The 19938-nt window shown below is 48.3% G+C and overlaps 1 protein-coding gene across 2 annotated transcripts in view; it reads right to left on the bottom strand.

Moving 5' to 3' along the window:
• MED27 (mediator complex subunit 27) overlaps positions 1-19938 on the bottom strand; it is a 218366-nt gene that overhangs the window by 197443 nt on the left and 985 nt on the right. For both annotated transcript variants that reach the window (XM_043916543.1, XM_043916544.1), the window contains exon 2: positions 18252-18396. In XM_043916543.1, the coding sequence (XP_043772478.1) occupies positions 18252-18396 (145 nt within the window). The remainder of the gene's footprint in view (positions 1-18251; positions 18397-19938) is intronic.

Here is a 19938-nt window from a genome sequence, read left to right as displayed (position 1 = left end):
CTAAGAGCTGCCACCCCAACTCCATGGCATGCTCACTGGACCAGAACAGACGGCTGATTTTTCCAATTCCCTGGAGGAAAGCGGAACTGAAAGGGTCTTCACCCAGCCCCCGTGCTCACCTGAGCTGAGATGACATAAACTCCAAGGCCATGAAGCTGTTTGGCTTGGCCTAGCGCACCCGTCTGCAGACAGAAATGCCTGATGGAGACATGGAGAGGCAGGACAGGGGTCCGTGAGTCCTGGAGGGCCGAGACCACAGAGGCACTGCCCTGGTTTCGCACATCGTTCTGCTTCTCAGCATCAGCCCCGTGGAAGGCCTTGCATTTCCTGACCACTGGTCCCATAAGACACCCAATGAATGCCCCCTTTTTTGCATATATGACACAAGTGAGTCTCTTCCTTGAAACCAAAAAAGCGCAGAAAATGCAAAAGTAAACGCTGGCCTATAATCACCTGTAGCAATCCCCAGACAAGCCCATTAAGTACGATTATTTCAAGGAGCTTGTCGAGGTCTCACCTGCCTCTAAGCGGAGCAAGGCGGGAGAAGGATCGTGGGCCATCTCAGGTTTCAGGCAAGGCGCCTGCCCCCTCCAGGGTCTAGCGTCCTCACCAGCAATCCAGCAGGGACCACCACGTCCAACCAGCCTGATGTGCAAGCCTCTGGGAGGTCCAGGGGTGAGCACAGAGGGGACTCTGGCTGGGGTCTGCTATGAGCAGTCTCCTGTGGGGGAACCACACATGGGGACAGCGCCAGAGGGCTATGAAGGAGCCTTAGGGAACACAGAGCTGGGTGCTAAAACACTCTCCTGCTTCCGTCACCAGTTTCCTTCTGCCTGAAACAACCAGGAGTAACTTTGGTGGGTCCTCAGTGAGCTGCACTTTCTCTACGAAAAAATAAAAGCACATGGCAAAGCCAACAGGAGGCCAAAATTTCAACTTCTCAGGGACTAAATCAGCTAGTGACTAGAAAATTCTGCCTGTTATCTGGGATTTTCTAGCAGGTGGTCCCAAGTATTACTCATAGAAGTGAAAAGACTCCTGAGTTTAGGACTCGTAAGCCCCTTGAAGGCAGAGAACTGAGTTTATGTTTCTTCAAGACACTGAATAACCAATGTCCCCCCGCCCTTCACTTTCTCAGCCCCTCCTTGACAATGGCGATGAAGCTGCCACCACTCTGGCTCCCAGTGAGGCAACAAATAGATATTCTGTGCTCAAGGGAAAAAATACGAAAAGTGACAGTCCTGTTTTTTGGGGTTTTTTTTTTAACATTAAGAATTTTATGAGACTTAGCCACCAATTTGAAAGTAAAATCTTAGTATTAGGCTGAATCAAAGTATGTTGATCGTATGAGATCATCTGAAAGTCATACATAAAATGCATGATATAATGTGCATTGTCAGGATTCTGGTCCCCTCTTCCTACTGCACAGAGAGGCAAAGTGCACTTCTTTTTTTTTTTTTTTAAGCAACTAGAAGGTCATGTGAAAGACACTGACAAAAATATCTTGTCCTCCAGATCCACACCTCTACAACTTCAGTGAAAATGTATCAAAAGCTAAGGATTTTGTAACCAGCTCCATCATCAATATATCATATCGCACTTATTCTTAAAACCTTCTGAAATCACGAGGCGTCTGAAAATGCTCTCTGGCAGCCCTCGTTCCCAGTGGTCCAAAACACTCACGATGCGTCTTACAATCAACAGCAGCTTACAGTCAGTAAAGCAAAGGCCGCTTGGTGAAGGCGCCACCCCTCACCAGTCACACCACCTTCCCATCCCTGAAAAGAACTAACAAACCCACTCCAGCTGCATCTGGAAACCCCGGCTGATCGGAAGGGAGAAAGCAGCAGCAGTGGGCTAGGTGTCCTCACGACATCAGAGCGAAAGGAAACCAATCTCCCATCCACGGATCAAAGAGAACAGCTCTCCATAAGTCAAACAAGACCTCCCAGATCGGAAGCCAAGCAAGTGTTTCTCCTTTCTCAAAAGCTTCTAACTCAAGTCCTCACTTCGGGGAGGGGCTCGTATCTCAGGGAGGGTAGGAGGGAGCAGAATTAGCCCACAGTGACTACAGGGAAGAGCTCTGGACCAGCGTGGGACTCGGTTCAAGGGAGGCAAGCTTCAAGTTTAAACAGTAATTTGTGCGTAATTATCCTCGCAGGTTGATACAAGATAGTTAGATTAAATAAATTAATCAAAGTACAAATTGTGCTGGCAAGCTCCAGCGCCTGGCTTCTCCTAAGGCCAAGCTGGCAGCAGCACCAGGGCTGGGATTCACAGCCCCCGGATCGGAGCTGGCAGGTGATGGGGCAGGAGAGAGGCAGTCACGCTCCCAAGGAGGGGAAGCCAGGGTGGCAGTGGGAGGGGCGGGCGGGGGCGGGCTCCACTGGGCCGTGACAGTGGAAGCCTTAAACGCCAGATCCATTACAGCCTGAACACCCACGGCCGTTTACACATCACGGTTGGAAATAAATCCTCGGGAAAGCAAAGACCTAGGGGAAGCAGCCATTAATATGACTTGCCCGCAACACAGCTCGAGCCAGATCGCTTGTCCAACAAGACGTGTGACCAGGATGCTCTCCTCTACCCCAACCCCCTTACTTCGAAGTCAGGTTCTCATCGACATATGAGGATCAATGCTACTCTATTTCATTAGTATACTCCTAAGACCTAACATTTATTGAGCCTTAGGCAAAGTTCTTTACTTAATGCTGATAACCCAAGAAGGGAAGAACTGCTATTATTCCCATTTGAAGATGTGGAAACTGAGACTCAAGGAACAAGGGACCTGCCCAAGGTCACAAAATAAACAAACCACAGAGCCTAGGATCAATCTAGATACACTGCCAGGGGAGGAGTGGGGGTTCCAGGTAGAAAAAAATATTAATAAATGAATGAAAACTGTTTCCATTTCCTTGTAAAAGAACTGACTTGCAGGAACATTATCCCACGTGAAGAGATTCCTGCAAAATTAGAAAGCAGGCCCTGCTATGAGCTGAAGTAACAGCGACACACAGTCTGGCAGAAAAGCAAGCCCCGGCCACCGGCAGACAGACAGCCTGAAGCAGCTGGGCCAAGGGAACGCAGGAGGGGAGCCGGCAGAAAAGCTGTACAGCTCCACTCCTGATCTTTGGGGCTGTCAGCTCCATCGACCCATCAGCCATGGACACATCACAAAGCAAATTCTACACAGGTCAACTGACAGCCGTCTTCTTTTGCAGCTGGTGGGGGAGCGAGCACACAGGACAGTATCCGCCACTGCCTCCAACGGGGACCTCCGCCCGGTCCCACTCGATGGTCACGTTTCTCTGAAACCTTCGTCAGAGTCACCCTTTTTGAGTTCCTGCAGGAAACCCTCCACACTTTCCACCAGTCACACTCCACCACTCAGCTTCCAAATTCAATTTTCAAACAAACTGTCCCAAGGATTTACCTGGTGGTCTAGTGGCTAAGACTCAAGCTCCCAATGCAGCAGGCCTGGGGTCGACCCCTAGTCAGGAAACTAGATCTGGCACGCCCCAACAAAGACTGAAGACCCTCAGTGTCACATCTGAGACCTGGCGCAGCCAAACAAATAAATAAATACCTAAAATAATAATAATACTCCTGGACATTCTGAAGGGCTTCCCCAGTGGCTTAGCAGTAAAGAATCTGACTGCAATGCAGGGGATATGGGTTTGATCTCTGAGTTGGGAAGATTCCCTGCTGAGGAAATGACAACCTGCTCCAATATTCTTGCCTAAAAGAGCCCCAGGACAGAGGAGCCTGGCGGGCTGCAGTCCACAGGGTCGAGAAGAGTCAGACGCGACTGCCAGCTCAGACATGTGGGTGTCTGTTACAAGACTGCTGTTTATACCTGTGTTGGTGGCAGGTTACAAAGGAAGGGTGGTTTGGAAGACTTTTAAACTATTTGTTTTAGCTTGAATTTTCTATGATAAGCTTTTACAAAGTACAGCATGCTCAATCACTACAAAATTTGTTGTATTGTAAGAAGGGTATAAATTTTATTAATAAAATGCTTTGTATACAAATTTAAAAGAAAAGAGTAATACTTCTTTCTCTGTGGCTGTTGAACTTTCAGGGCCACAGACCCCTGAAAGGATCTTGATGAAAGCTGAGGATTAGTCTGCTGAAAAATGGACCTACATATATTCCAGACCCAAATGAAGGACCCCTGCCTTTTGCGAAGCTACTCTTTGATGATATATATTTTATCAAACAAAAACAGGCAAGCAGCAGTCAGGCAGGCAGGAAGTGGATGACCAACAGGCACAGAAAGTAACACAGTCCAACGTCTTGGCCACGAGCCGGCAGAAGCTGGAGGAACATATGAGTACTGTGTGATGATCAAGACCAAAGATCACTTCTCTGGTTCTGAAGGTTTGGGAGCTGAGTTATGCTTTAGCGACTCAAATTTAAACACAAGAACAACAGCAAAACCTTCAGAATATGATGTAATATGGTTAAACCAGGAAATTACAATTCACACAAGACATTCTCCTTTGCCAGCCATACATGTATTTCAAGTAAGATTACAGACAATGACCTTTGTGACTCACACTTCACAGTCGCCAAGTCAGGTCCCTCTCTCTGAGACCCACGGACCGCAGCTCGCCAGGCTCCCTTGTCCTTCACCATCTCCCAGAGTCTGCTCAAACTCCTGTCCGCTGAGCCAGTGATGCCATCCAACCATTTCATTCTCTGTCACCCTCTTCTCCTCCTGCCCTCAATCTTTTCCAGCATCAAGGTATTTTCCAACGAGTTGGCTCTTCACATCAGGTGGCCAAACTACTGGAGCTTCAGTTTCAGCCCTTCCAACAGTTAATAAACCTTTGACAGTTTCTATTCAAAGATCTTTACCTAAGAGAAGAGCCATTTTCTAACCATGTCTTCCTTATAAAGACACCACCGAGTCCTACAGAAAGCAAGCAGCTACCTGGATCCCAGCTGGATCCTATCTGGAGACAGCAAAGGCAGACTAGAGAATAAAAATAAGTAAACTAAGGCTACTGCAGAATTGATAATGATGATGACAGTGATGTTACTGTTAATGGTAACTAACTCATATCAGCCCTCTTCTGAAGCCCTCGCATATTCTAGGCTTTTGATCTTCACAACCGCCCTGAGGGGGAGACTCCCATCAACCTCATCTTACAGATAACAAGAGGAAACTGCCCAAGGAAACAGCCAATAAAGAGAAGCAGCAGGACTTGAACCCAGGCAGGCCCTGGAGCTCTTGTCTTTAATGACAAGACTACACAGACTCTGATTGGAGGAGATGACGAACACATTCACACTTTACAAACGATAAAGGGCTGAAACGAACACAAGACACTTCTGCAACTTTTCACTGTCTCCTCTCTTTGCCCTTTTCAGATCTGCCTCAAAATAATCAAGATAATTTGCCTTCTGTTTGTATCCCCAAACTAGCTGGGAAAAAAAAAAGTTAATATGCATCCTTCAATAAGTCAGGCCGTGAGTGGAATGCACAAGCCAAATAAAGACATCTCGGCAGCTGAGTGCTCAAGAAATACAGTGGCTGAGACTCACCTCCCACCCACCAAGAGAAGTGGGAACCGGAGCCCGACCTTCTCCCTCCAAAAACATGACCTTCTCCCTCCAAAAACACGTGTCATTAGAATTATAATACTGACTTCAAAGACAAGGAAGTTACTTAGTTGAGGGTGTTTTGTTGGTCTGTCTTCTGCCAGGTCTTACTGGATACTGGAAAGACACTGGTGAACAGGCAGGCAGTGTCGTGGCCCCAGTTCCAGCCATCGGTACTTACAGGCCAACTCGGATCACACCATGATGTGGGCAAGGGGTGCTGCAGGATAGTACAGAGGGGTTACCTCACTCTGACCTGAGGAGCTAGAAAAGAGTCTCCCAATAAAGCAAGAGAATATCAGCCAAACAACAAGAGGGGTGGGGCCCGCTGAAACAGGCCGCTTACAGAGCAGGAGGGCTCGCAGGTTGAGGCCTGAGCTGGGGCTCCATGGGAGTCAGACGGTGAACCGGACTGTACCAGCTACATCACAGCACCCGTCTTCATCCCGAGCAGAAGGAGGCATCATCGACATATTTTAAGCAGGAGACTTGTGAGATCAAACTTGCACATTTAAAGGTCACTCCGACGCTATGCGGGGAGAGACAGGAGGTGGTGAGACAGCGGGGCCGGTGAGGAGACTTCTGCAAATGTCCTGGGCTCTGAGAGACGGGATGGGGTGTTCGCTCATCCGCCTAGCAACCAACACTTACTAAGCACGTGCCAAGCACCAGAAACCATGGTTCAACCTCCCGCAGTGCTGGACGCGGGAGGGTCCAGGGCCACTGATGTGCAGAAGGAATGAAATACAGGAGGCAGGGATGCGGCCTGGTTGGTCTTCGTCAACCCACCCAGAGGCAGTGTTCCCAGCTCTCGCCTCGTCATTGGCTCCCAGTGGCCACCTCCCCATGAGGCTGGCCTGCTAGCTGACTGGTGGGAGAGGAAGGTGCAGGAGTTAGGAAGTGCCCTCCAGACCCCACTGGGGAGCAGATATTGTCAGTGTGTCTTCAGGATCAAAAACAAATTGGAGGCTTATGAGGGCCTGTTCCCATCTCGTGACTCATCAGAATAAAGCAACTCCAGCCTCTGCAAACCAAAAGCTCTTGAAAACCCTCCTCGAAAGCAAGACGTGCCCATCACTACGTGACTGAGAAGGACAACGCAATTCAGAGGAAGTCTCCCCAGGAAAGGCAGCAGTCCCCACAAGACATCTTGCGAGGAAATTACCACACTCTGGTTTTCTAAGCTGAGGTCCCTAAGCACAGCGTTTTGGCCAAGGATTCCGATGAACTGCCAGCAGGATAATGTGGTGACGCTGTCTGAACTACTGTGAAAACGCATTAAAATCTCAATGTCTGAGCTCATCCAAGCAATTAAAATGAGCATGGACTGCTCTGTTTTAGACTGGGAAAAACAAAGATCAGAGAGCATCGGCCTCTAGAATCCTCTGTGGCTTCTTGGAACACTTTAAAGGCATTTAGGGCAAGCACTTTTGCTATCCAAACCAAGCTGAGGGTACTCTAGTTAACCAGCCACGTCTCCACCGGCTCAAGTTAAGTGTTGAGGGGCGAAGGGCAAGGTGGACGGACATGGGCAGCACTAAAGAAAACGCATACCCACCGAGGGCTTACTCTGCACTGGCCCTGCTCTAAAGCCCACAAAAGAAGTGTCTTCAGACTCACTATGCAGGTGAAGAGGACGAAATGTGGAGAGGAACTATAACACAGAGAAATCATCGCAGTGATTTTCAGAGGAAAGAAAATACACTTCCACTTGATAACTACACAAACCTCTTAAGCGGGTGCCTCGTCGTCCTCTGCTAAGAAAGAGAGGCTGAGAACTCATTTCATCCTGAAACTTGGGGGATTCTCTCATCACAAACACCAGGGATAAGGGAGGATTTCAAATCAATGCCTTCTCCAGGAAACATAAGTGTGGTGGGCTATGTAAACGGCTGGACAGACAGTCAGGCAAGCAGTCAGGAGTCTGGCTCCTGGGGAGGCACTGGTCAGCGCACGGGGCTGACCTCACCTATGGGCAAAATCGGCCATCAGGGCCCCAGGTACTGAAATTTACACAGACCCATTCACAGGAAACTCCCTGGAGGTCTAGTTAGAACTGAGAGCTTTCACTGCAGGCACTCAGGTTGGATCCCTGGTAGGGGAACTAAGATCCCACAATTCGCAGGGCGTGGCCAAAAGAAAATAGACCTCCACTCACAAACAGAATGACAAATGTGCGGCACCCTTTGCTATGCAGTCATTAATCCACATCACCAAGAATCCACGGACGGTTCTTCCAGGACACAGACAGTCCAGCTGGGTCAGGGCTCACGTTAACAGTGGCAAGGAAGTCAGTACCCTGTTTTTTCCCCTTTAGACACAAATGTAAGACATATATTTAGAGTGCAGACATTCAACAGGCTCTCTGACACAGGAGTCAGCATCTCAGGAGAGAGTCTAGGGCTGACCTGGAGTGCAGCATCATCCAGGCACGGCTGGCAAGTGAAGCGGCAGAAAAGATGAGCTGGCCCAGAGCAGGCCTGAATTACAGAAGAGAAGCACGAGGCACCTCACAGCCCTGCCCCCGCTCAACCCACCACCAGGAGAAGCAGCTGAGAAAGTGGGCAGGCGGGACATCAGATTGCTTCCACACCGTCAATGTGCAATTTACCTGGAGGAAAAATGATACAGGGCCATTTCCTGTCTCCTAACATCCCTGGAAGAGAAGAGAAAGTGCCCTTTGCAGGCTCTGGTTACAACCCACAGAAGGCTTTGGGCAAAACACACAAACACACACACCTGATCAGCCCAGAAAAGGCTACTGTAGGACAGCCAAAGCGGGACTCAAGATGAGTCCCCCCAACGCCCACCCCGGGCAGAGTGAGTCCTGGAGGGCACGTGTGACACACGTCCAGCAGCCTCTGCCCCTGCCCAGGGCAGCTTCTTAACAGACTTACTGCTCCTTCAGAGGAGGAGGAGGAGGGAATCACAAGTCTGATTCCAGGCCACAATAAAGTGACAGTTTCCAGAAACCGCAACCAATAAGCGGAACACAGAGATGTGGAGCTAGGCCAAAGCCTTGGGGTGGAACCCATTTAGAATTATGGGGGCCTCATGTGATTTTCACGAGTATCTATACTCGTGTGTTCCAGGAGGCTACCCTGTCTAGAGGGCCCCTGGGAGGGAGTCCTCCACGAAGGGCCCCTGGGGTTGTGCTCTACCCTGGTCTGGTCTGGGATGCTCTGTGGCGGGCACAGCAGGACACACAAGGGTTGCACCTAAGACCTGACCGGACGAGACTAGCTCTCCTCCACTCCCGGGGTACACGTTCACTTCCAGAACCATGGAAACGTATGAACGAGTCCACCGTTCTTTGCCAGGTGAGAGATGACCTCAGCTATCATCCAGCCCACTCTCCACTTTACCAACGAGGCAGCTAGAACCCAAAGGAGCAAAGCCACAAGCACTGGGGCCCACGGCTGGACAACGCACAGGCAGAACCAAACCCCAGACTCTCGAGACCTCTGTCCGATATTCCCACGACAACCGTTGCCTCACCAAAGCCTTACCTGCGCTACCAAAGGGAGTGAGAAGAGGTGCTCCCACCACACACGCACACTACACCCGGGGCACTGCCCTGGGTCCCAGGTGTATCACACTCATCAGTCCTCACTGCAGTCCCGTAAGGGGGACGTGTTATCATCCACTTTTGACTGATGAGCAGGCTGAGACAGAGGGATGTGTCCAACTCGCCCCAAGTCCTAAAGCTGGGGCCTCAAACCCAACAGAGTCCGACCCCAGAGCCCTGCTAGCCACAAGCATCCAATTCACAAACTGGATATAATCCAAGTGCTTGTTTTTACACAGGCCCACATGTGCGAATGTTCCCCTAAAGAAATAACACTAGAAATCCTTGACTAGCCTATGGCATTCTCCCCACCAGATAAGAGACCACAGACCAACCTGAACTCTGAGCTCTGGGAGCAAGGCCTCCTTGACAGCCTCAGGGAGAGGACTCCACCTCAGCTCACAGCGATGGTCTGCCCTGGGCCGGCCACAGCCCTGCTCACCGGCTTCTCGGCCGTGCCCTCCTTCCTCTTGTGGTTTCTTTGCAGGCCCTTCATGCTGCCTTTACCGCCCCTCAAATCCCACGTCCCATCCACACCCCTGCCTCCTCATCACAAGGTCACCAAGAGGCTAACTGCCTTCCTCACCAAGCTCCCAAACCCTCACCCCATCTCCAGGTTTTATGAGGAAATATAGCCCCCTCCCACAAATAGATACTAACGTGTGAGCTGTTGATATCTATGTCCAGGCCTCCTCAAGGGGAAAAGGTTCTGATTACTTAAATGAACTTCTAATTTGCAGAATTTCAGATGAATACACTGAAGCCTCGTTTGGGAGGTCGGGTGATAGAGCGGAAACCAGTGGAAGACAGGCCAGCATGCCCCGAGAGTCAGCCCTCGTCACTGTCTTTTAAGATCATAATACCAGCCCCCAGAGACGACTTACTCTGTGCCAGGGAAGTGCTGTGCTTATATTACCTCATTCAGTCTCAAAATACTTCTCTGTGGTGGGTACAGCTGTCGTCCCCATTTCAGAGAACAGAAAACTGAGGCACAGGGAGGGACACTGCTCGGCTGTCAGGTGGCAGAGCCGCGAGCTGAGCCACCGGGGCCAACTCTGGAGCCGACGCCCTGAGCCCTGAGCAACACTGCCACTGTGTGAACACACACACACACACACACGGGCTCCGCGTGTCCAGGAACGGCAACTACCGCTCGTACACACTTACCACACGTGAGTTATCCTAAGGCACGACATGCACTGTCCTTTCATCTTCCCTCTCACACTATCACGCAAAGAGCTGCACCGCTCCCACTTTACAGATGAGGAAATGGATGCTTTGAACAAGCCTGTCCCGTGTTCAAGGCTCAGGGTATAAGTGTGGAGGTGGATCATATCTTGGGCAGCCCAACTCCAGAACTCAGAGTTAAGTCTCGACGTTTCTGGCTGTATCTGCCTTCACTTCTGAATCCAGCAGTACCTAGGAACCCAGGAGACTGGTTTTGTTTGGCTGGTTTTGTTCTGTTTCGTTGGTTACTCTTTTGTTCTTCTCATGATGCCCCCACAGGGCTTGGGGTGGGGAGGGCAGCAAGGGCGCAGGTTCAAGGCCAACCAGGGAAGACTCAACTCTAGTCAAACTCTAGGCAAATTTGTGCTGAGTGACAAGGAGTCATGGGGGACGGGGGGGGGAGGTTGGGGTGAAAGAAAACCTGTAAGAATGGTACCGGGGAGCTCTGCTAACAATCAGAACAAACTGAAACAGTGCCTAATCCAAAGTCATGACTAAAGCTTGGGGGATATTTTAGTGATTTTCTTTCCTCATTATGTTCTGAATGAATCTATATTCCCTGAGTGAGTCGAGGGCCTGGTGGAGAGAAAAACACTAGGAATGTAAATTAGTTATTGGTAATAAATACAAATAGCTGTGAAAAGAAGAGAAGCGAAAAGCAAAGGAGAAAAGGAAAGATATTCCCATTTGAATGCAGAGTTCCAAAGAATAGCAAGGAGAGATAAGAAAGCCTTCCTCAGCAATCAATGCAAAGAAATACAGGAAAACAACACAATAGGAAAGACTAGAGATCTCTTCAAGAAAATTAGAGATACCAAGGGAACATTTCATGCAAAGATGGGTTCGATAAAGGACAGAAATGGTATGGACCTAACAGAAGCAGAAGATATTAAGAAGAGGTGGCAAGAATACACAGAAGAACTGTACAAAAAAGATCTTCACAACCCAGATAATCACAATTGTGTGATCATTCACCTAGAGCCAGACATCCTGGAATGTGAAGTCAAGTGGGCCTTAGAAAGCATCACTATGAACAAAGCTAGTGGAGGTGATGGAATTCCAGTTGAGCTATTTCAAATCCTGAAAGATGATGCTGTGAAAGTGCTGCACTCAATATGCCAGCAAATTTGGAAAACTCAGCAGTGGCCACAGGACTGGAAAAGGTCAGTTTTCATCCCAATCCCAAAGAAAGGCAATGCCAAAGAATGCTCAAACCACTGCACAATTGCACTCATCTCACACGCTAGTAAAGTAATGCTCAAAATTCTCCAAGCCAGGCTTCAGCAATATGTGAACGAGAACTTCCAGATGTTCCAGCTGGTTTTAGAAAAGGCAGAGGAACCAGAGACCAAACTGCCAACATCTGCTGATCATCGAAAAAGCAAGAGAGTTCCAAAAAAACATCTATTTCTGCTTTATTGACTATGGCAAAGTCTCTGACTGTGTGGATCACAATAAACTGTGGAAAATTCTGAAAGAGATGGGAATACCAGACCACCTGACCCACCTCTTGAGAAATCTATATGCAGGTCAGGAAGCAACAGTTGGAACTGTACATGGAACAACAGACTGGTTCCAAATAGGAAAAGGAGTACGTCAAGGCTATATATTGTCACCTTGCTTATTTAACTTATATGCAGAGTACATCATGAGAAACGCTGGCTGGAAGAAGCACAAGCTGGAATCAAGATTGCCAGGAGAAATATCAATAACCTCAGGTATGCAGATGACACCACCCTTATGGCAGAAAGTGAAGAGGAACTAAAAAGCCTCTTGATGAAAGTGAAAGAGGAGAGTGGAAAAAGTTGGCTTAAAGCTCAACACTCAGAAAACTAAATGGCATCTGGTTCCATCACTTCATGGCAAATAGATGGGGAAACAGTGGAAGCAGTGTCAGACTTTATTTTGGGGGCTCCAAAATCACTGCAGATGGTGATTGCAGCCATGAAATTAAAAGACGCTTACTCCTTGGAAGGAAAGTGATGACCAACCTAGATAGCATATTAAAAAGCAGAGACATTACTTTGCCAACAAAGGTCCGTCTAGTCAAGGCTATGGTTTTTCCAGTGGTCATGTATGGATGTGAGAGTTGGACTGTGAAGAAAGCTGAGCACCAAAAAATTGATGCTTTTGAACTGTGGTGTTGGAGAAGACTCTTGAGAGTCCCTTGGACTGCAAGGAGATCCAACCAGTCCATCCTGAAGGAGATCAGTCCTGGGTGTTCATTGGAAGGACTGGTGCTGAAGCTGAAACTCCAGTACTCTGGCCACCTGATGCGAAGAGTTGACTCATTGGAAAAGACCCTGATGCTGGGAGGGATTGGGGGCAGGAGGAGAAGGGGACGACAGAGGATGAGATGGCTGGATGGCATCACCGACTCGATGGACGTGAGTTTGAGTAAACTCCGGGAGCTGGTGTTGGACAGGGAGGCCTGGCGTGCTGCGATTCATGGGGTCGCAAAGAGTCAGACACGACTGAGCGACTGAACTGAACTGAATAAATACACTGAGTGTGATATTTATTTACCGACAACACACCAGGTGGGAGAGTTAGTCAGTGGTAGTGCACCGGGCGGGACAGTTAGTTATCGATAATACACCAAGTGGGATAAACTCTAAGAGGCTGATGGTGCTGACTTATCCCAGATAGTTTTTGCTACCACGGCAGCTGCCAAACACCGGACATGGGGTGCTGTCGCTGAAATGAGCCTGACTCCATCGACTCCAGAAGGCTTCACCCAAGCCCAGCCCCTTCTGAGTGCTGGCTGTCAAGTCAGCTCTCTCAGGAAGGCACCCTGGGTGACAGGCGACACAGATGAAACGCCAGCCGTGGCCCTCAAAAAGCTTACCGTCTATTCACCAACTGACCTCACCTTTCCTGTCAAATTACCCTTCTGAAGCCTGGCCCTAGCCTCCACCACAGGACCTCAGAATTTTCTCTCGTCTACAAGTAGCACAACTAGATTTCCCAGTAATGGCCCCAAATGGAAATGCCCTGATCACACTTCATCAAAAATACAAGCGCACAAACCACAAAAGGGGTTGTAAATTAAAAATTCAACAGAAAAAGCTCTATTTATTCTTTCATTCATTCAGTGAATCATAAATGAGTGTGCACGGAGCGCCCTGCTCGGCTCTGGGGCGGGGCTTCCCCCAGGGAGCCAGACGGACGCGGTCTCTCTCCCCCGGGACTTAAGAGAGGACAGCGCACTTCAAGGAAAAAGGCTCCGTGCTGCAGTTTGGACCAATCCCAGCACCGTTAGCCCCGATGCCCAAACGTCAAGAGCACCGTCGAGGCTGGATCTGCAGGACATCAATGTTACAGCAACTTCAAGCTGCTGAAAAACCAGATTCTGGTGAGAACAGCTCGGGAGGGTAGAATGGGAGAAATGGCTGTAGACTTTCCCACTGAATATTCCTGGAATAGAAAGTCACTCTTTCTCTAATAAAAGTGAAAAATTAAGCATGCAAAAACAAACAAAAAAAAGGCGGCGGCAGCCCCTTCCCCAGGGCCTACTTCCTAACCCTAGGAGACACTTCTGGAGTCTTTGCTGCTTCAAACGTTACCAGGGAAGCACTGAGGTCTTCAAGAAATGAACACAGTCAAAGCTGGAAATCAAGGCCTGGTGAGGAGACGCTGGGAACCTTCGGAAAGGGGTCTTAGAGGAGTCAGTTCAGTCTAACGCTCGGCATATCTGGGCGCAATCAGTGATGGGAAGTCCACATCCGCTATCTTACAAGGACAGCGCTGACGCCAATTATTTTTTGCCCTCGTCAAGAGAGCTTGTCATCCCTCTACAGAACAATTATCTATAGGTGCATCAGAGTTGAAAGCTACATTCCTTCCCCAATTCAGCACGGGGAAAGTGCTGCTCACAGCAATTTGACATCATTTCATTAGATTAGATTAATTTTTAAATGTGTTATCCTAACAATTATGCCAACTACCATGTAATTAATATTCCGACTGACTTTACAAAAATTACAAAATCCCCTAAGAAAATAATTAGTCAGTAAGCGTGAATAAGACTTCTCTTCAGCCAACAGCACATAAAACAGAAAGTTCATCACATAATGGGTGGTATCAAAGCCTTTCCCAAACTTTCTTGATTCTTAGCCAACAGTGTGGAAAGCTGACATTGGCAAGTTACCCCAAAATCCACTTAACATATTAATGCACCTACTGGTTTAAACTCTTGGAGAGTAAAATGATGGAAGCATCTGCAATTAAAAAGCTCTTTTCATGTGTAGGAGAGGCAAGACAAACACCTATCATTGCTTCCTGCTTCCATTATCCCACTTGGAAATTAGAATACTGGTTTATTTCTTGGGGCTACTTCTTGAGTTTATTAAAGACATGTACCTAGGCTTCCTTACCCTAGTTTTCCTCTTTTCTTTCAAGGTCAAAGTACAGCTTTCTTATAACAGATTTCAAATCCTTCTAGAGTAAGGGCAGTATAAATAAGCAATAGCCAAACAGCACATTATGTACCGTAACAGAAATAAAAAATATGTCTTCTCTGCAGCCCACTTTGGATAACTGGCAGGGGCCACTGCGCCCCACGACAGAGCTGAGAGTCCAGAGGGAGCCTCAGCAGGAAAGAATGCAGACGGTGATTAGCGATGTCTGCCCTGGACAAGAGCGACAGTCTGAGGACCAGGGGCCATGTATTTGCTATCTCCACCCTTCAGTAAACCACTAAAAATGAGTAAAACATGATACAGATTCATGAATAAAATATAACACATGAATTGCTCCTGACAAGAAGATTAAAGGGAGGAGAAAATGTTTAGTACAGTCAAAACCTTAAGCCAAACGGGATTACAGCATCAAGTTTTAGAGTAAAGAACACCGGGCTAAGTCAGGAGAGGCAAATTCTAGTCCAGCTACGAGGCCATGGGCAGGGTGGTTCATGGGGCCTTGACCTGCTTGGCAATAAAACAAGGGGATAAGCTGAACATCTCTGACTAATTTTCCTTATTTTGCCGAGAAATGGCACAGGGGTCCAAAATGCCCTCCCTGCTGGGCATAGAGAGCTAGTGAAAGAACAGTGACTTCACAACATACACCAGGCCAGGACGTGACTGAAACCCAGATACCACTCACGCTACTTGGGCGGGGCTTACACTCTGACACATTTCTACATCTAGTTTTAACCTGCAGCTTCTCCAGGACAAGGATTTCCACATACGTACTGCTTCTTTCCCCTAACACATCCTCCTTTGCATCTGAGAGGGGAGAAACAGGGACTTCTAGCTTAATATTCTATTAAACTGGGCAAACAAAACTACCTTCACTCAAACGGTAAGTGTCATCACTTTGATTTAAAACCAGCCATTTCCACTGGCATCTTGGGCACTCGCAGCTTCGGGATCAGCCTAAATCTTCCCACCACTGAGAAGTCTCCACCACTTGAGCCTATTCTGAGAACATTACCCACATGATACATCAACACAGCTTCCACATCCAAAAGGCATGACCAGGCGTCCAACCAGAAATAAGTCACCTACACATCAGATCCCACCCAGTCACCAAGTGAACTCATGCAGAGATGCCCACGCGAGCCCCTGGGGAAACAAGGAAGCTCACACAGGACAGCCTGAGCGGGCAGCGTTGTCTGTGTGGGGCCTCAACAGCCTGGTGTCTGGCCCTGGCAATGCCCCAGACAGCCCTGACTCTGTGTCTGTCCTGCACCCCCTCCTGCCTCTATCCACGCAGCCCCAATCCCTGCGTTTCAGCTGATCTGCACTGGGCAATCAGAGAATCCCACCCGCTGAGCTCAACAAGCTGTCTGGGTAGACAGGGGCCCCTACTAAACAGGGCCGGCATCCGTTTTCAGCATCTGGCGTGGACACCTGGAGATTGCCTGGTAGAAGGACCACACAAACCTACAGCTGCCAGACTGTCTTTTCCACCACTCGGAGACACCAGGCCAACACTGGGAAGCGGGCATGCAGAGGGCAGGAGAATGACCGGTCCCCACACCACCTGGGCACCTGACGCTCAGGACTGAAGTGGGTTTCTGTCCACAGCAGCCCAAGGCTGGAGGACAGCCCTTACAGGCTAAATGCACGCCTCCCGGGTTCACGCTCCTGCTCTAGTGTCCCACGATAAATCGCTTCTCCCTGCGTCTCGGATGCAGCTGCCTGGGTCCCACTGCAGACCAAAGAATGTCAAATACTCCCACAGACAAATTCAAAGGAATAATTCTGCACACCAGAAACACTGCCACGGTTCATCTGTCACCTGAGACCCGAGAGTGAAAAGAGGAGGACGATGGGTAACTGGAGGGGGAAGGGCGGATCACAATCAGCAACGCTAAGAACAATTCTCTCCAGGGAGCAGCAGCCTAGTGAGGAAAGCTTCCAAAATCGTTCCAAACATATACTCTAGCTTTCCATCAGCAGCGGAAAAGCAAACAAAGCACAACACAGCAACCCACAGCACCCAAACAAGAGGAACCTGCGAGTAAACAAACTAACTGCTGCCAGCTTATGGGCCTAATTGTTCCTGTTATTTTTACACTCCAACTTAGTTTTCTGTTCACAGCTGTCCCAGGGTCTCCGCCATGGGGCTACCGCGAAGAGCAAATTCTATGGAGAGTGTGCCCTTCCGTGGGGTCGCAAGCGTCAGACAAGACTGAGCAACTGAACAACAGAGAGCGTTTAGAGCAATCGCCTGCAGACGGGTGCAGAGTAGTTAGAGAAGAGAGCATTAGGAGGTTGGGATTAACATATACACACTACTGTATGTATGGAGTAGGAAATGGCAACCGACTCTGGTATTCTTGCCTGGAGGATTCCATGGACAGAGGAGCCTGGCGGGCTACAGTTCACGGGGTTGCCAAGAGTCAGACATGACTGGGCAACTGAGCATGCGCTGCTGCTGCTGCTCACTAGTGTCCGACTCTCTGCGACCCCACAGACGGCAGCCCACCAGGCTCCCCTGTCCTGGGAGTCTCCAGGCAAGAACAGTGGAGTGGGTCGCCATTTCCTTCTCCAATGCATGAAAGTGAAAAGTGAAAGTGAAGTCGCTCAGTCATGACTGACTCTTCGAGACCCCATGGACTGCAGCCTACCAGGCTCCTCCATCCATGGGATTTTCCAGGCAAGAGTACTGGAGTGGGTCGCCATTGCCTTCTCCAATGAGCACGCACTACTATATATAAAATAGATAATCAGCAAGGATTTACTCTATAGAACAGAGAACTATTTTCAATAGTTTGTAATAACCTATGAGTGAGAAAATCTGAAGAATATATACATAGATAGATATGTATGCATCTGAAATTAATATGATACCATAAATCAACTATACTTCAATTTTAAAAAATATATGGAAAAAAAGGACAGTAAGAGTGATTTATCAAACAGTCCTCTAGACATGTTCCATCAGCAATGGGGAAGGCAGGCCGAGCAACAAAAACAAAGTGAGCAGCTGCACTCACAGACCACCAGTCCTTCACCTCCTGGGAGTCAGGAACCCCTCTGACAATCTGATGAAAGCTAGGAAGTCCTTCCCAGAGAAACACACACGCACAGCATAACACTTTGCATGTGATTTCATGGGGTTCATAAAAACTGCTCTCTAACCCAGTTTCCCGGTTAAACACACCTGAGTTTGGACTTTTTTAAAAATGTAATTACCTGAGCATCATGATTAATTTCTGAGACTTCAAAGGACTATATAATCTCTCCCAGGGACAGTCTAAAACTTCCAACTCTGTAACCCCATGCCAAATCAAGAACAAAAAAAGGAAAGAAAAACTTACCCTCACTTTCTGCCTTTACGAAATGTAAGAAATCTGCTTTTTCCTGTATTAGCTTCATTTCTGACATATCCCCCTTACCTTGTTTGACCATTTGTATGCCTGGAGGAGCTGACTGTACAGAGGGGTTTTGTCCTGCACGGGATCCAGACTTAACAGCCCGCTGTTATGGAGAGGATGGTTCTCAGAAGGCTTGCCCACCAGGTTGCTCAGACGTTCCAGCTCACTGAAAAGTAAACAGATGCAGCAAGTAAGCCTGAGTCCACTGAAACTCCAGTTCTTAGCCTACTACAGTGGTCCAAGACTGTTCTTCAAACTGCTCATCATAAATTTAACTCCCTTAAGAAGAAATACTTTCTGAAAGGTTAAGAAAACAAGGGCCAGGAGCTTCCCTAGTGGTCCAGCGCTCAACAATCTGTCTTGCAATGCGGGGGACACGGGTTCAATCCCTGGTCAGGGAACTAAGATCCCACATGCTGAGGAGCAATTAAACCCACTCACAACAACTGAGCCCGAGCACCAAATGGAAGGTCCGAGCGCTGCAATGAAAGGTCCCACGTGATGAAACGAAGATCCCAAGTAAATAAATAAGTATTAAAAAGAAGAAGATGACTAGAGCCACTTGAGAGAACCCCTAGCTGGGTGCTTATCCAATTTTACAACTGAGCTCTCTAGCACCATTCCAGAGGAGAACAAAGGTTAAGAGCAATGAAATCAACAGGACTCCTAAAATCAGGATTGAACAACTCAAATCATTCTTTGCAAGGCCGGGGAAGGGGAGGGCCTTCTGGAATTTCGAAATGAGGTATAACACTGCTTCTCACTAAGAGTTTTCAGATCCACACACAGATCATTCTATTTGGCAGTACAACAAGTACCTGAATAAATGATGATTATTTACCATTCACAGAGAGAGAGATTTGTACATGGTGCTTCACAGATGGTAAAACTTAACAATAAAGAGATAAAATAAACAAATGGGAAGACACCACAGAGGGGGCTGTGTCAAACAAACACGCTTCACTGTAGCAGGAGAAAAAAAAACCCTAGAGCAGCTTGGGAAAGAGAGCCAACAGCAAAAGCACATTCAGGAGCACGTTCTGAGGGGCCAGTCCCAGAGGGTCAACATAAGACCTTAGGAACAGCTTCTCCTGCCATGTTCGTCTTGGACTCTTCAGCCACTTTTCTCTTCGCACTGCTGTCTACAGATTTATGAAGACAACGGGGTGAGATCAACACTCTTATTAAACTTTCTACAATGCTGACGGGTATCAACACCCTGCACCTTACCAAGGAAAGCCCACCAAAGAGGAGAAGAAAGAAAGGGAAGAACCACTAGCATCCAGACTCAGGCAGGGCAAGTATTAACTGGAACTTCGCCAGAGAACAGAAAGTAAGTGTGGGACTGAGGAGGGGCTGTGCCCTCCTGGCTCTCCCCCAGAAGAATGGCAACTACTTAGAGGAAAAAATAAATAAATAAAAAGAGGCTCCCATCATTTGGTCACCACCTCCTCTTCCATTCTACCTCCTCCTTCCATCTGGTTACTAACGAGACCAAGTTGAGGAGACTGAAAAAAAAAAAATCCAGCCACTCCAGAAATTACAGGATGAGTAACTCACCCAATGATTCGCCTGCTAAGGTCAGTTTTGAGAAGTAAAAGACAAAAATCCTGCAATTCTAACCTCCCTGAGAAGGTCTGACTCTCATAAGGATGGGAGGGCACATGACCAGAACCTATTAAAAACTGCCTTTTATGTACCAGGCATT

Source organism: Cervus elaphus, chromosome 11 (assembly GCF_910594005.1).
Source record: "Cervus elaphus chromosome 11, mCerEla1.1, whole genome shotgun sequence".
Lineage (NCBI taxonomy): Eukaryota > Metazoa > Chordata > Mammalia > Artiodactyla > Cervidae > Cervus > Cervus elaphus.
This window is presented reverse-complemented; position numbering and strand designations above follow the sequence as displayed.